The sequence below is a fragment of the Neoarius graeffei genome, chromosome 9, assembly GCF_027579695.1.
Source record: "Neoarius graeffei isolate fNeoGra1 chromosome 9, fNeoGra1.pri, whole genome shotgun sequence".
NCBI lineage: Eukaryota > Metazoa > Chordata > Actinopteri > Siluriformes > Ariidae > Neoarius > Neoarius graeffei.
The window spans coordinates 60,612,736-60,627,001 of record NC_083577.1 but is presented as its reverse complement, the minus strand read 5'-3'; the positions used below and the strand labels follow the sequence as shown (position 1 = coordinate 60,627,001).

The 14,266-nt window shown below is 40.0% G+C and overlaps 1 protein-coding gene across 2 annotated transcripts in view; it reads left to right on the top strand.

Annotated features, from left to right (window-relative positions):
- The window catches only part of itga6a (integrin, alpha 6a), a 46,907-nt gene extending 32,641 nt beyond the window's left edge, over window positions 1-14,266 (top strand). The window contains exons 13-26 of one of the 2 annotated variants that reach the window (XM_060929999.1): window positions 219-362; window positions 1,387-1,502; window positions 1,606-1,765; window positions 1,930-2,013; window positions 2,686-2,765; window positions 5,004-5,081; window positions 7,291-7,393; window positions 7,541-7,717; window positions 9,384-9,485; window positions 9,597-9,707; window positions 9,806-9,904; window positions 10,054-10,179; window positions 11,487-11,608; window positions 12,073-14,266. In XM_060929999.1, coding sequence (XP_060785982.1) covers window positions 219-362; window positions 1,387-1,502; window positions 1,606-1,765; window positions 1,930-2,013; window positions 2,686-2,765; window positions 5,004-5,081; window positions 7,291-7,393; window positions 7,541-7,717; window positions 9,384-9,485; window positions 9,597-9,707; window positions 9,806-9,904; window positions 10,054-10,179; window positions 11,487-11,594 — 1,488 coding nt within the window. In that variant the 3' untranslated portion in view covers window positions 11,595-11,608; window positions 12,073-14,266. The remainder of the gene's footprint in view (window positions 1-218; window positions 363-1,386; window positions 1,503-1,605; window positions 1,766-1,929; window positions 2,014-2,685; window positions 2,766-5,003; window positions 5,082-7,290; window positions 7,394-7,540; window positions 7,718-9,383; window positions 9,486-9,596; window positions 9,708-9,805; window positions 9,905-10,053; window positions 10,180-11,486; window positions 11,609-12,072) is intronic. The other variant, XM_060930001.1, reaches the window with a different exon arrangement.

Sequence of the window (14,266 nt, the reverse complement as noted above, 5' to 3'; positions counted from 1 at the left end):
AAGGCCCTCGCCGGCCACGGGGCTCGAACCCGGACCTTCTTGTTGTGAGGCGACAGCGCTAACCACTACACCACCGTGTCGCCCGCTATGAGGCTCATGTTGGTACTAAATAAAAAAACATAACAACCAGTTTAGTATGTGCAAGTTTTATTTTAGGCTGAACTGCTTGTTTAATGAGACATATTATGTATAATGAATGTTGAAATCTTCTTTCTCAGGAGAACATCAAAGATAAGTTGAGAGCAATCCCCATTGAGGTGTCCTGCACCATTGAGGGTGCTAAGAGAGGAAAAAGTCCAGCCTCACTACCAGAGCTGGTGCCTGTACTGAACTCGAATATTCCAAGCAAGACCAGCATTGAAGTAAGTATGTAGAGGCGTTACATAAAATATTAAAACGTTAACATAGACTGCCTTTCAGATTTTTCAAGTGTAGGTCATAAAAAGAATTTTCCCTGACACCCAATTATTTTTGTTTCGTGGACCAAAAGCTACTGAATTCAAATCACAGACTTCCAATTTTATTATTATTTTAAAATAGAACAATTAATGAATTTAGGGCCATGTGGCCTTAAATTCTCCACTATTTTTTTCCTGCTTTACCATGACCCAATTCAAGACACTACGTCATGCATCATGTGGTGGACTTTCCCCGTTCATGCAAGGAATTGTGGGATACAAATTTGAAACAGGAGAGAAAAATGGAGGACGTGAGTATGCGAATGAAACGTGAAAAACCGACCACAGTAACGGAAAGCGAGAAGAAAAGACATCATGTTGCAAAGGAAGGGAAACGCAGGACCAAACTAATAAATATCGGCGGTCAGCGAGCACCTCGGTGCGATCAGCTGTTCGTTTAGCGACAGAATGATGTAACTGTCAGTGCACGGTCAAAGGTAAACCTGTAGATGGCAGTAATGCAACACTGTGGATGCCAGCTGCCGTAAAACCCAAAAGAAGAAGAAGAAGGTGGTAAACCTACACATGTGCACACGGACTTCCTCTGTCTGCTTGACTGTGCGAAGCGAGCGATTTCATGCACATTATTTGCTCGGGAATCCCCTCAAATTAAATAACTTCCCAGCCACAGAATGGCCTGATATTTTGTGAGATATTACAGAAATAAACATATATTACAATGACCAAATTTCAGAGGAAACTAAATTTCACAGATTTTACGAAATCAAAAGGTGGTCTAACTTTAAATAAACTCTTCAAAAAGTGATCGTATATGAGAAAGAAAACAAGAATTCATTAAGATGCATTACGAGTAGTTCAGTTACATTCACTCACTCCTAACAACATTATCATGAAAAAACACAGAAGAAAGGAGTATGAGTGTATGGCATGTAATCATAGCTATAACTTCTTCAATTTCTTGTCTCAGGTGAACTTCCTAAAGGAGGGGTGTGGGTCTGACAACATATGTCAGAGTAATGTGCAGCTGCAATACAGATTCTGTTACAGAGAATCCAACCAGGACATATTTCCTCCATTACCTACGTAAGTATCAAGGTTTAAGCAAAAAACAAACCACATACAGTATGTCTCGATGTGCCTTTGAGTGATGTTCAAGTCTTTTTTCATATTTTGTTGTGTTGAACAGGAAGAATGATATTGCAGTGGTATCTCTGAGTGACCAAAAGGACATTGCTCTGGAGGTAACAGTGAAGAATAGAAATGGAGATGATGCTCATGAAGCCAAACTAATAGGATGGTTTGGTGATACGCTTTCATACTCTGGGTTCAGATCTCAGAAAACTACAGTGAGTAGCAAAGGCACAGAGCTTCATTCAGTAATATCATTTGGGTTTGCAAATGAAATGTTTTGATATGAGTATCTGTTCTAAAGACAGAACAACAAAATGGAATTTTCTGTAAGACTAAAAAGTGAGACAATAATTAGAATTTTTTTTTTAACTTTCATTAGGACAAGCACGTGATCTGTGCAGCCAATCAAAATGGTTCACAAATAGACTGTGAACTGGGGAACCCATTCAGAAGAGATTCTGAGGTAGGATAGTTTACTCAAGAGTGTTAGAACTCAAACATGCCCTGTGTCCGAAATCGCTCCCTACTCACTATATAGGGCACTATATAGTGAGGACGCCATTTTGTAGTGCTGTCCAAAACCTTAGTGAGGATTATTTACACCCTGTATAGTGCACTCAAAGTATCCCACAATGCATCACGAAAAGTAGTGTACAACCGATGGTCACTAACCAAAGCAATATATCCCATCATGCACTGCGGTTGCGCTGAAAGAAATCAAATTAAAAGTCTCAAATTTGATTTAATAAAAGGCAGCGGCAAAGAAGAAAGTATTCAGCCTTGATTTTAAAAGAACTGAAAGATGGAGGTACTTTGTATTTATTAATGTGGGAAATACGCTCAGTATAATATCACAAAAATACATGCATGTATTTATTATTTTGAATACCCACCAGCCGACTGATATGGCACGTTTTAATTGTGCGACAGTAATGACGTAAATACCAGCGCGACAGAGTAGTGTCCGAAAGTATGTTGTTGTTGTTTTTTTTTCATTTTACCAATGAGCTCACTATATAGTCCTCTATATAGTAATTCCCTATACAGGGAGTAGTGAACGAGTGAGCGATTTCAGACACCGGGATAGTTTCCTTCATTGTGTATTCTGACTGAACAATATGCTACGCATGTTTAGGTCACGTTTTACATTATCCTGAGCACTGCCAGGATCTCCTTCCACACCACTGAGGTTGAGGCTGACCTACAGCTAGAGACGTAAATTGCTTCTTCTTATACAACCCCAATTCCAAAAAAGTTGGGACAAAGTACAAATTGTAAATAAAAACGGAATGCAATAATTTACAAATCTCAAAAACTGATATTGTATTCACAATAGAACATAGACAACATATCAAATGTCGAAAGTGAGACATTTTGAAATTTCATGCCAAATATTGGCTCATTTGAAATTTCATGACAGCAACACATCTCAAAAAAGTTGGGACAGGGGCAATAAGAGGCTGGAAAAGTTAAAGGTACAAAAAAGGAACAGCTGGAGGACCAAATTGCAACTCATTAGGTCAATTGGCAATAGGTCATTAACATGACTGGGTGTAAAAAGAGCATCTTGGAGTGGCAGCAGCTCTCAGAAGTAAAGATGGGAAGAGGATCACCAATCCCCCTAATTCTGCGCCGACAAATAGTGGAGCAATATCAGAAAGGAGTTCGACAGTGTAAAATTGCAAAGAGTTTGAACATATCATCATCTACAGTGCATAATATCATCAAAAGATTCAGAGAATCTGGAAGAATCTCTGTGCGTAAGGGTCAAGGCTGGAAAACCATACTGGGTGCCCGTGATCTTCGGGCCCTTAAGGCCTCTGCATGCTCTTGCGACAAGGCTTTCGCAGATAGCTTTTCGCAGACAGTTGTAATTTATCGTTGAGCGGGGAGTAATAGGCGTGCGCGATGTTATTCACCGGCACAACGCAAGGGGGCGCAAAGTCGCTAGGAGTAGTTGGTGGGTGTGGTTAGTGGAGTGTTTATCCTCCGGTTACTTATAATGACTAGAACTTTTTTTTTTATAATGACTAGAACTGGAGTCGTATAGATGTACGTACTTCCTCAATCAACCGCTCTTCATGCTGCTCCATCTTCGCTCGTGTTTTTAAAAATGCCGGTTGTGAAAACAAACCAAACCGGGAAAGTAGGGAAGCGGAAGTGCATGTACAGCGGATGTAGAGTGGACCAATCAGAGCCCTCTTGTCTGCGACGCTGTCTGCGAGGCTTCTGCGGTGGTCACAATTTTTGGGAGGTGCACGCAGAGCGTCTGCGAAGGTGGGGGGCTACGCAGACACTGTCTGCAACGCTATCTGCGAGGACTGGGTTGTCAGCATAAATTGGCCTTTAGATGACACTGCATCACATACAGGCATGCTTCTGTATTGGAAATCACAAAATGGGCTCAGGAATATTTCCAGAGAACATTATCTGTGAACACAATTCACCGTGCCATCCGCCGTTGCCAGCTAAAACTCTATAGTTCAAAGAAGAAGCCGTATCTAAACATGATCCAGAAGCGCAGACGTCTTCTCTGGGCCAAGGCTCATTTAAAATGGACTGTGGCAAAGTGGAAAACTGTTCTGTGGTCAGATGAATCAAAATTTGAAGTTCTTTATGGAAATCAGGGACGCCGTGTCATTCAGACTAAAGAGGAGAAGGACGACCCAAGTTGTTATCAGCGCTCAGTTCAGAAGCCTGCATCTCTGATGGTATGGGGTTGCATTAGTGCGTGTGGCATGGGCAGCTTACACATCTGGAAAGACACCATCAATGCTGAAAGGTATATCCAGGTTCTAGAGCAACATATGCTCCCATCCAGACGACGTCTCTTTCAGGGAAGACCTTGCATTTTCCAACATGACAATGCCAAACCACATACTGCATCAATTACAGCATCATGGCTGTGTAGAAGAAGGGTCCGGGTACTGAACTGGCCAGCCTGCAGTCCAGATCTTTCACCCATAGAATACATTTGGTGCATCATAAAGCGGAAGATACGACAAAAAAGACCTAAGACAGTTGAGCAACTAGAATCCTACATTAGACAAGAATGGGTTAACATTCCTATCCTTAAACTTGAGCAACTTGTCTCCTCAGTCCCCAGACATTTACAGACTGTTGTAAAGAGAAAAGGGGATGTCTCACAGTGGTAAACATGGCTTTGTCCCAACTTTTTTGAGATGTGTTGTTATCATGAAGTTTAAAATCACCTAATTTTTCTCTTTAAATTATACATTTTCTCAGTTTAAACATTTGATATGTCATCTATGTTCTATTCTGAATAAAATATGGAATTTTGAAACTTCCACATCATTGCATTCCATTTTTATTTACAATTTGTACTTTGTCCCAACTTTTTTGGAATCGGGGTTGTAAATTAAATTAGTCATAGATATCAGATGGTTTTTACTATTATTTATTTTACTGTTTTACTGTTTGTTTCTTCAACAGAACGAGTCTGCAGGGGGGTTTAGAGAGAGTAAGGGCGAAAGCTAAAGTCATGATTGAACTTCTGTTATCAGTGCAAGGGTAATGTATCATCATCGCCTTTTATTTCTGTACCGTTAAATACGATATAAAGTGGATTTTTGCCTTTACAAATACAAGTACAGTAAACTGTAAAAGTTAGCACTCTTGTGGTTTTTGAGTGGAAGAAAGGCAACTTTAAATCATCTATTTGAAAGTAGAATTCCAAAATGAAACGCTGCAACAATCCAAAACCAAACCATATAGAAAAATAGTTTGAATAGTAGTTTCCTCATGACCGTGTCAGTCTCTATATTTGATTTGATGAATCTGGCAGAAGTATAACTGATAAGTCATGAAAAATGGGTGAAGATTGGGCAAGTACCCTGGCAGAATAAAAAGAAACACCACAACTGCAAGGATCCAAAATTGGTCAGAAGATTCAGTGAAGAAAGCAAAGTGGTCATGCAAGTTATTATTCTATCCATATTCACTGGATATAAGCAATCGCGTGCTCTGATTGGCTACTCTACTACTAGGCTATCAGCTCATATACCGTGAGCAGAGAAAAACAAAATGGTGGCGCGTGTTGCTGAACCAACCAAGGACAAAATAAAAACTCTACTTGAAAACAAAACCTCAAAAATTATCAAGTATTTAAAAGAAACCGAAATAGCTAAAAGAATATAGTTCCCCCCCCCAATATCTCCTGTTCCACACTCCAGCCCAGTCGATGGTGGTAATGCACCTTTAAAGGAACAGTCCACCGTACTTCCATAATGAAATATGTTCTTCTCTGAATTGAGACGAGCTGATCCGTATCTCTCCGAGCTTTGTGCGACCTCCCAGTCAGTCAGACGCGCTGTTACTCCTGTTAGCAATGTAGCTAGGCTCAGCATGGCCAATGGTATTTTTTGGGGCTGTAGTTAGATGCGACCAAACTCTTCCACGTTTTTCCTGTTTACATAGGTTTATATGACCAGTGACATAAAACAAAGTTAAGTTACACAAATTGAAACGTGGCAATTTCTATGCTATGGAAAGTCCGCACTATAATGACAGGCGTACTAACACCTTCTGCGCGTTTCGACAGCGCATTGATACCTTCACTCAGGAGTGAAGGTATCAATGCGCTGTCGAAGCGCGCAGAAGGTGTTAGTACGCCTGTCATTATAGTGCGGACTTTCCATAGCATAGAAAATCGCCACGTTTCAATTTGTGTAACTTAACTTTGTTTCATGTCACTGGTCATATAAACCTATGTAAAGTCAGGAGTGAAGGTATCAATGCGCTGTCGAAGCGCGCAGAAGGTGTTAGTACGCCTGTCATTATAGTGCGGACTTTCCATAGCATAGAAAATCGCCACGTTTCAATTTGTGTAACTTAACTTTGTTTCATGTCACTGGTCATATAAACCTATGTAAACAGGAAAAACGTGGAAGAGTTTGGTCGCATCTAACTACAGCCCCAAAAAATACCATTGGCCATGCTGAGCCTAGCTACATTGCTAACAGGAGTAACAGCGCGTCTGACTGACTGGGAGGTCGCACAAAGCTCGGAGAGGTACGGATCAGCTCGTCTCAATTCAGAGAAGAACATATTTCATTATGGAAGTATGGTGGACTGTTCCTTTAAGTTGGTTTGCCAACCGCCAAAATACCCGAAAGAAGAAGAAAACCCCAGAAAATACAAAAAAAAGCAAGAAAATATGGAATAAAAGTATTTGATGGTAAGAACGTATTTTTTTATTTTTCAAGAATTATTATTATAGCATTTTTCACAAATTGCTACTGTCATTTTGCTGGTTTGTTTACATTCTAAGTGAAAATGATTTTGTCAGAAGTTTTATATAAAGTTTTTATTTATTGAATTTGCAAAAAATAATAAAAATGCTCTGTTTCTCAAAATCCAGTGAATGTGGATAGAATAAAACAGTTATTCCACTCAATCTTGTCGGACATGGCTCACAGCCAACTCGGCGCTACACGCCTTGTCGGCTATCAGCTCATATACGACTCGATTTCGTGAAATAACTGTTAATTAGATCATGTTTATGTTGCATTCTGAAATGAAGATGCAAACATTTGAATTGGCATCATTTTGTTGTTTTCAGACATACTGTACATTACATACATTAACCATTTTTGTTATTTGTGATAATGAAGAAACATCTGTGAAGCCTAACATACTAACTGTCGTATTGGTATAAATTAAATGTTGTTACAAGGGTATACACTTAACGTTTTTTTTTTGTGTGTGTGTGATGGATTAGGGTTGCCAGGCCGTCACAGGTGTATTTTGGAGGGAATGTTAGAGGAGAGAGCGCTGTGAAGTCAGAGGAAGAAGTTGGCAGTTTGATTGAATATGAATTTAGGGTAAGAAATACTAGGAACAGGAAATTGTATACCATGTGATAATAAATGTCAAAAGCTGCTTATATTCATTTTTTAAATAAAGCAATATAAAATATGATTACATAAAATATGAAAATGACCATGAAAATTTTAATATTTGGGCTGCAGGTAATGAATTTAGGCAAGCCACTGAAGTCATATGGCACAGTGTCCCTCAATATCCAGTGGCCTAAAGAAACTGCAGTGGAGAAATGGCTTCTGTACCTGGTGAAGATCACCTCAGAAGGTCTAGAGAAGATCACCTGCTCACCAGAGAGTGAGATCAACCCAAACGGCGTGACTGAAGTACAGCATTTTCACTGTTCTTCTGTATGCTTCTGTATTTCTCAAATGTAGAGAATTTACTGTAATTAATGCAGGTCTGTGCTAATCATCCAGTTATTAGTACTGTATATTTATTGACGAAGCACTATTTATTTCTAAGTACTAACCCCATTTGCAGAAAAGTTGGGATATTTTCCAAAATGCAATAAAAAACAAAAATCTGTGATTTGTTAATTAATGTGAACCTTTATTGAACTGACAAAAGTACAAAGAGTTTCAGTAGTTTTACTGACCAACTTAATTGTCTCATCTCATCTCATTATCTCTAGCCGCTTTATCCTTCTACAGGGTCGCAGGCAAGCTGGAGCCTATCCCAGCTGACTACGGGTGAAAGGCGGGGTACACCCTGGACAAGTCGCCAGGTCATCACAGGGCTGACACATAGACACAGACAACCATTCACACTCACATTCACACCTACGGTCAATTTAGAGTCACCAGTTAACCTAACCTGCATGTCTTTGGACTGTGGGGGAAACCGGAGCACCCGGAGGAAACCCACGCGGACACGGGGAGAACATGCAGACTCCGCACAGAAAGGCCCTCGCCGGCCCCGGGGCTCGAACCCGGACCTTCTTGCTGTGAGGCGACAGCGCTAACCACTACACCACCGTGCTGCCCAACTTAATTGTATTCTGTAAATATTAATGAAGTTAGAATTTGATGCCCGCAATACACTCAAAAAAAGTTGGGGCAGAGGCAAAATAAGACTGAAAAGTTTATAGGATATTCAAGTAACATCATTTTGGAAGATTCTACAATAAGCAGGTTAATTGGTATCACGATTGGGTATAAAAGGAGCAGCACCAAAGGCTCAGTCTTTGCAAGCAAGGATGGGTTGTGACTCACCCCTTTGTGCCAAAATTCGTAAGAGAATTGTTAGTCAATTCAAAAAGAACATTTCGCAACGCAAGATTTTAGGTCTTTCTAAATCGACAGTACATAATATTGTGAAAAGATTCAGAGAATTTGGAGACATCTCAGTGCGTAAAGGGCAAGGTCAGAAACCACTGTTAAATGCACGTGACCTTCGAGCCCTCAGCTGGCACTGCCTGAGAAACCGTCATACTAATGTGACAAATATAGCCACATGGGCCCAGGAGGACTTTGGAAAACTATTCTCGCTTAACACAATCTGCTACTGCATCCAGAAATGGAACCTGAAAATGTATTACGTAAGGAGGAAGCCATTCATCAATTCTGTACAGAAACGTTGCTGATTTCTCTGGGCCAGAACTCAGGAAAACCAGACGTTAAGTTCTGAGTGCCAAAGGTGAATATGACCGTCCAGTTTGTTATCAGAGAAAGGTGAAAAAGCCAGCATCTGTGATGGTATGGAGGAGCATCAGTGCCCACGGCATGGGCGAGATGTGTGTGTGCGCATGAAGGTACCATCAATGTGTACAAAATACAATTACATTGGTCAGTAAAACTATTGAAAATCTTTTCTTTGTCCTTCTGTCAGTTCAGTAAAGCTTCACGTGAATCAACGAATTGCAGATTTTAGTTTTTATTGCATTTTATTGCAATATCCCAACTTTTCTGGAAATGGGGTTTGTACTATTCTATCAGATTAAGCTAATAGTTGCGGTATATTTTATACTGAGCATTTTCTCTGCTCTTTCAGGGATCCACTTTCTCCAGAAGAAAGCGTCAGGCAGAGTCAAGCAGGACATCTGAGGGGAGCAAAATATCTCTTTTCACAGATAAAAGAAAACGCAAAATTCTGGTAAATGACTTGAAATTCTTCTTCTTCTTATTATTATTATTATTATTATTATTATAGTAGAAAGGATCTTTGCTTGAAGACTGCTGATTTGTATTTAATACCTTTTCTAAGTCATGTGCTGGGGATGTGAAATGTGTGGACATCAAGTGCCCTCTACAGGGATTGGACAGTAGTGCGCACATTGTACTGAGGTCTCGCCTTTGGAACACAACTTTCCTTGAAGTAAATACAGTAGCATTCATAATAATTTCAGTATAAATAAACCATTTGTGTACAAAGCACATAAATGATAAACGTCCTCTGTTTTATTTCTATAACAGGATTATGCCTCATATAATTATCTTGACCTGATAGTGAAAGCCTCCATCAGTCTTGATGTTTCTGCTCAGAACATTGTGCTGAAGAATCCTGAGACACAGGTATAATGGCAACCGTTTATACGATATGCTTTAGGCCAGATTAAAACCTCTTCCAATTCTATTACCCAGTGGAAAAAGCTTCATGACATCTTGTACTGCATCAGAAAGTGTGTATCATGAGTAATTTGTTATTTTCTCTGTTGTGAAAGGTGAGAGTGACCATCTTCCCTGAAAATACAGTGGCTCACTATGCAGGAGTGCCATGGTGGATAATTCTAGTGGCCGTACTAGCGGGAATACTGATGCTTGCTCTGTTAGTGCTTCTACTCTGGAAGGTAAATTAAACGGGTTTTGATATTTATCATTTAGCTCAAAAAATGGTTAAGCTTATTAACGCTACCATTTTTATTGGTTACTGATGTCATTTGAGGTGAACTGTTTTTATAAATTGCTTTGTTTAGTCAGAAAACATATTCAAGGCTTTCAGTAGTTGAAATAAGTAGTTTTAAGGCAGCCAGGTTTAAATCTACAGGGTGTCCCAAAAAAAATGTACTCACTCTTTTTAAATTACAATAAATGCATTGTTTATTGGCTTAGAAGCAAGATTGATGACCGTCGTCTTCCTGAACGCTCCTTATGGACGTCATGCACAGTTCCATCTGATTCAAACTTCTCTCTGATGCGAGCAATGGTGCGTCGCGTTGGTGGATCGTCGTGAAAATGTCTTCTAAATTGTCTTTGCACTTCCATGATGTTTTCGTGATTCCAGTAGCACTTTATGATACATTTTCTCATCTCATCTCATTATCTCTAGCCGCTTTATCCTGTTCTACAGGGTCGCAGGCAAGCTGGAGCCTATCCCAGCTGACTACGGGCGAAAGGCGGGGTACACCCTGGACAAGTCGCCAGGTCATCACAGGGCTGACACATAGACACAGACAACCATTCACACTCACATTCACACCTACGGTCAATTTAGAGCAGGGGTGTCAAACCTGATCCATAAAGGGCCATGTGGCTGCAGGTTTTCATTCCAGCCATGCAGCAGCACCCTGATTTGGCTTATTCAATCAACTGACACACCCACCCTTTAATCAAGGGTGGGTGTGGCTGCAAGTATTTGACTGTGTGAAGACAGTTCAGTTGATTGAATGAGCCAAGTCAGGTGTGTTGCTGCATGGCTGGAATGAAAACCTGCAGCCACAAGGCCCTTTATGGATCAGGTTTGACACCCCTGATTTAGAGTCACCAGTTAACCTAACCTGCATGTCTTTGGACTGTGGGGGAAACCGGAGCACCCGGAGGAAACCCACACGGACACGAGGAGAACATGCAAACTCCACACAGAAAGGCCCTCGCCGGCCATGGGGCTCGAACCCGGACCTTCTTGCTGTGAGGCGACAGCGCTAACCAGTACACCACCGCGCCGCCCATGATACATTTTCTTTCTTCAAAACTTAGTCGTACTTCTGCCATTATTAGGGTTAATTTGATCTGAAAAGAAATGAAAAATCCAATGAGTTATGAGGAGTCAAAATGTGAGTATGTTTTTTTTGGGACACCCTGTATATCAAATGTTCTGTCAAAAACACAAGCTTTACCATCACTGTCTTTGTGATCAATCACCTTGCTCCCTCTGTAGTGTGGTTTCTTCAAGCGTGCCCAAAAAGAACAATATGACGCAGCATATCATAAAGCTGAGATCCATGCTCAGCCCTCAGACACAGACAAGCTCTCCACTGAGCCCTAGAGGCCTTCGCCTGGGTAAAATACACAAAGGCCACTGTAGTGCCGCAGTGTGATTCGACATACAGCTTTAACACTTTAATCACTAACGCATCTTTTCTTTGCTAAAAGAAGAAAAGAAAGAGCAGAGTGCTTTCTTGTGAACAAAGTGCCTCACTTTTCAATGTTGTGTGAACTTTGGAATCTGTAATAATTATTTCTTACTCTGTTACACTCACTGCTTTGTTGCGTTTCCTCTCTGTGACGCAGACGTCTAACTTGTCTTTCATTCCTTCATTATGGTTTTGGTATTATGGCAAAGATGTTCTTTTGCCAGTTTGACCTGCTGGATGTCCTGTTCTAAACGCTATACGCAGTTTGTTAGGCATGCTTTTTCAATAACGCTCATTCTTGAAATTCAATTCAAACCTTCAAATTGAAAAAAATCACCGACCTTATACTGACATTTAGACCTGTCTTTTTCTTTGCATTCTGTCCATCAGTGTGGATTTTTCAAACGTTCCAAGTATGATGACAGCATTCCTAAGTACCACGCCGTGAGGATCCGTAAGGAGACGCGCCACTTTGCAGATGAAAGCATCGTGTTTGATCCGTTCGAGAAGAAGCAGTGGATGACCATATGGAGTGAGAATGAAAGTTACTCCTGACACTTTTGCCTCACTGATGTGATAAACTAGACAACCTTCTGGTGTCCACTAAATATAATGGAGCCTGAATTCAGGACTTGGCACAGTCTGTTTTGTTATAATGAAGACACACAAAACAAAAGACTTCTTTTCATGCACTGGTTTATAACACAGCAATGGTGCCAAGTCTAAAAATACCAAGCAAATGACGTGTAATTAAGGGATATTTTTCTTGGATATTTGTATACATAATTAAGACCAGCCTTTTTTAAAAAAGCCTATTTGAACAATTTGGATGATTACTGGACTACTGTAACTGACTTTAAATCTGTAAATATTGAACTGTACTTGCACAGTGTTTATTTATTGACTGACTGTCTTGTTTAATTAGCCAAAGGTTCTCCAGGTTCTTTCTAAAGCTGTGAAATTTGCTTAAAATATAAACATCGAGCAGATTATAAGGATAAAATAATCTGAGATGCATGATGGATGAAGGCAATCTAGCACACTGTATGGCAGGGTTTTATATTTGGGGTATAATGTTCGCTGCTCATATTTTTGTATATACCGTATGTGAGTTTTTACTGCCGAGTAGATATTGGAGCAGAAACAAATGTGCAGATGTGGTTATGAACTGTACAGATAAACTGAATACTGGGACCAAGAACAAAACCATACAAAACAAAAGTACTTATCCAGGAATAGACAGTCTGACTACTGCGAGTTTCAGCACCTATAGGTTTGTGTATCCAAAGTGCCATAAACATTTGAATTTACTGAAGAAAACTCAGCAGGTTTAATTACTAGGAGCTTTGCTAGCTCATATACAGGTACATATGGATTGACAATGTAATTGAAAGGGAATTTGTCGAAATTAATTTGAATGTTTTGTTGTCCCTTTTAATTAGGTTACTCAGTTTGTATTACAGTATATATGTGATCTAAAAGCGTAAATCTATAGTTTGTTCTCAGTGAACTTTAGTAAAGTTTGTAGCTGAAGGTGGAGAGGACACTTCAATTCACTGGCCATTTTATATGCACCTACTGTAGTTAAAACCAATAAGCCATTAAAGCTAGACGGGCTTTCGATTTCATAAAATCGGTGAAATTTAGTTCCCTCTGAAATTTGGTCATTGTGATATGTTTATTTCTGTAATATCCCCCCAAAAAACCCAGGTCATTTTGTAGCTGGGAAGTTATTTAATTTGAGAGGATTCCCGAGCAAATAATGTGCATGAAATCGCTCGCTTCGCACAGTCAAGCAGACAGAGGAAGTCTGTGTGCGCATGCGCAGGTTTACCTTCTTCTTCATCTTTTGGGTTTTACAGCAGCCGGCATCCACAGTGTTGCATTACTGCCATCTACAGGTTTACCTTGACCGTGCACTGACGGTTACATCATTCGGTCGCTAAACGAACAGCTGATCACACCGAGGTGCTCGCTGACCGCCGATATTTATTAGTTTGGTCCTGGGTTTCCCTTCCTTCACAACATAACGTCTTTTCTTCTCGCTTTCCGTTACTGTAGTCGGTTTTTCACGTTTCATTCGCATACTCACGTCCTCCATTTTTCTCTCCTGTTTCAAATTTGTATCTCACAATTCCTTGCGTGAACGGGGAAAGTCCACCACATGATGCATGGTGTAGTATCCTGAATTGGGTCATGGTGAAGCAGGAAAAAATAGCGGAGAATTTAGGGCCATGTTAATTATTCTATTTAAAAAATAATAATAAAATTAGAAGTTGGTGATTCAAATTCAGTAGCTTTCAGTCCACTAAACAAAAATAACTGGGTGTCAGGAAAAATTCTTTTTTATGACCTACACTTGAAAAATCTGAAAGACAGTCTACCTTTAAGGAACATATAAAGCATGATAGAGATAGGGCATGTCGTTATGGGGAAATAATGACCAAATGGTGCGATGCCATTACCACCTACAAAACCATGCTCCAAACTGTTTTATTCATTTTATACCACAGCAATTTATGAATGATTACAAGTTTTATTTAATTAAAGAACATCATACTTTTTATCCCTTTATTGTTGCATT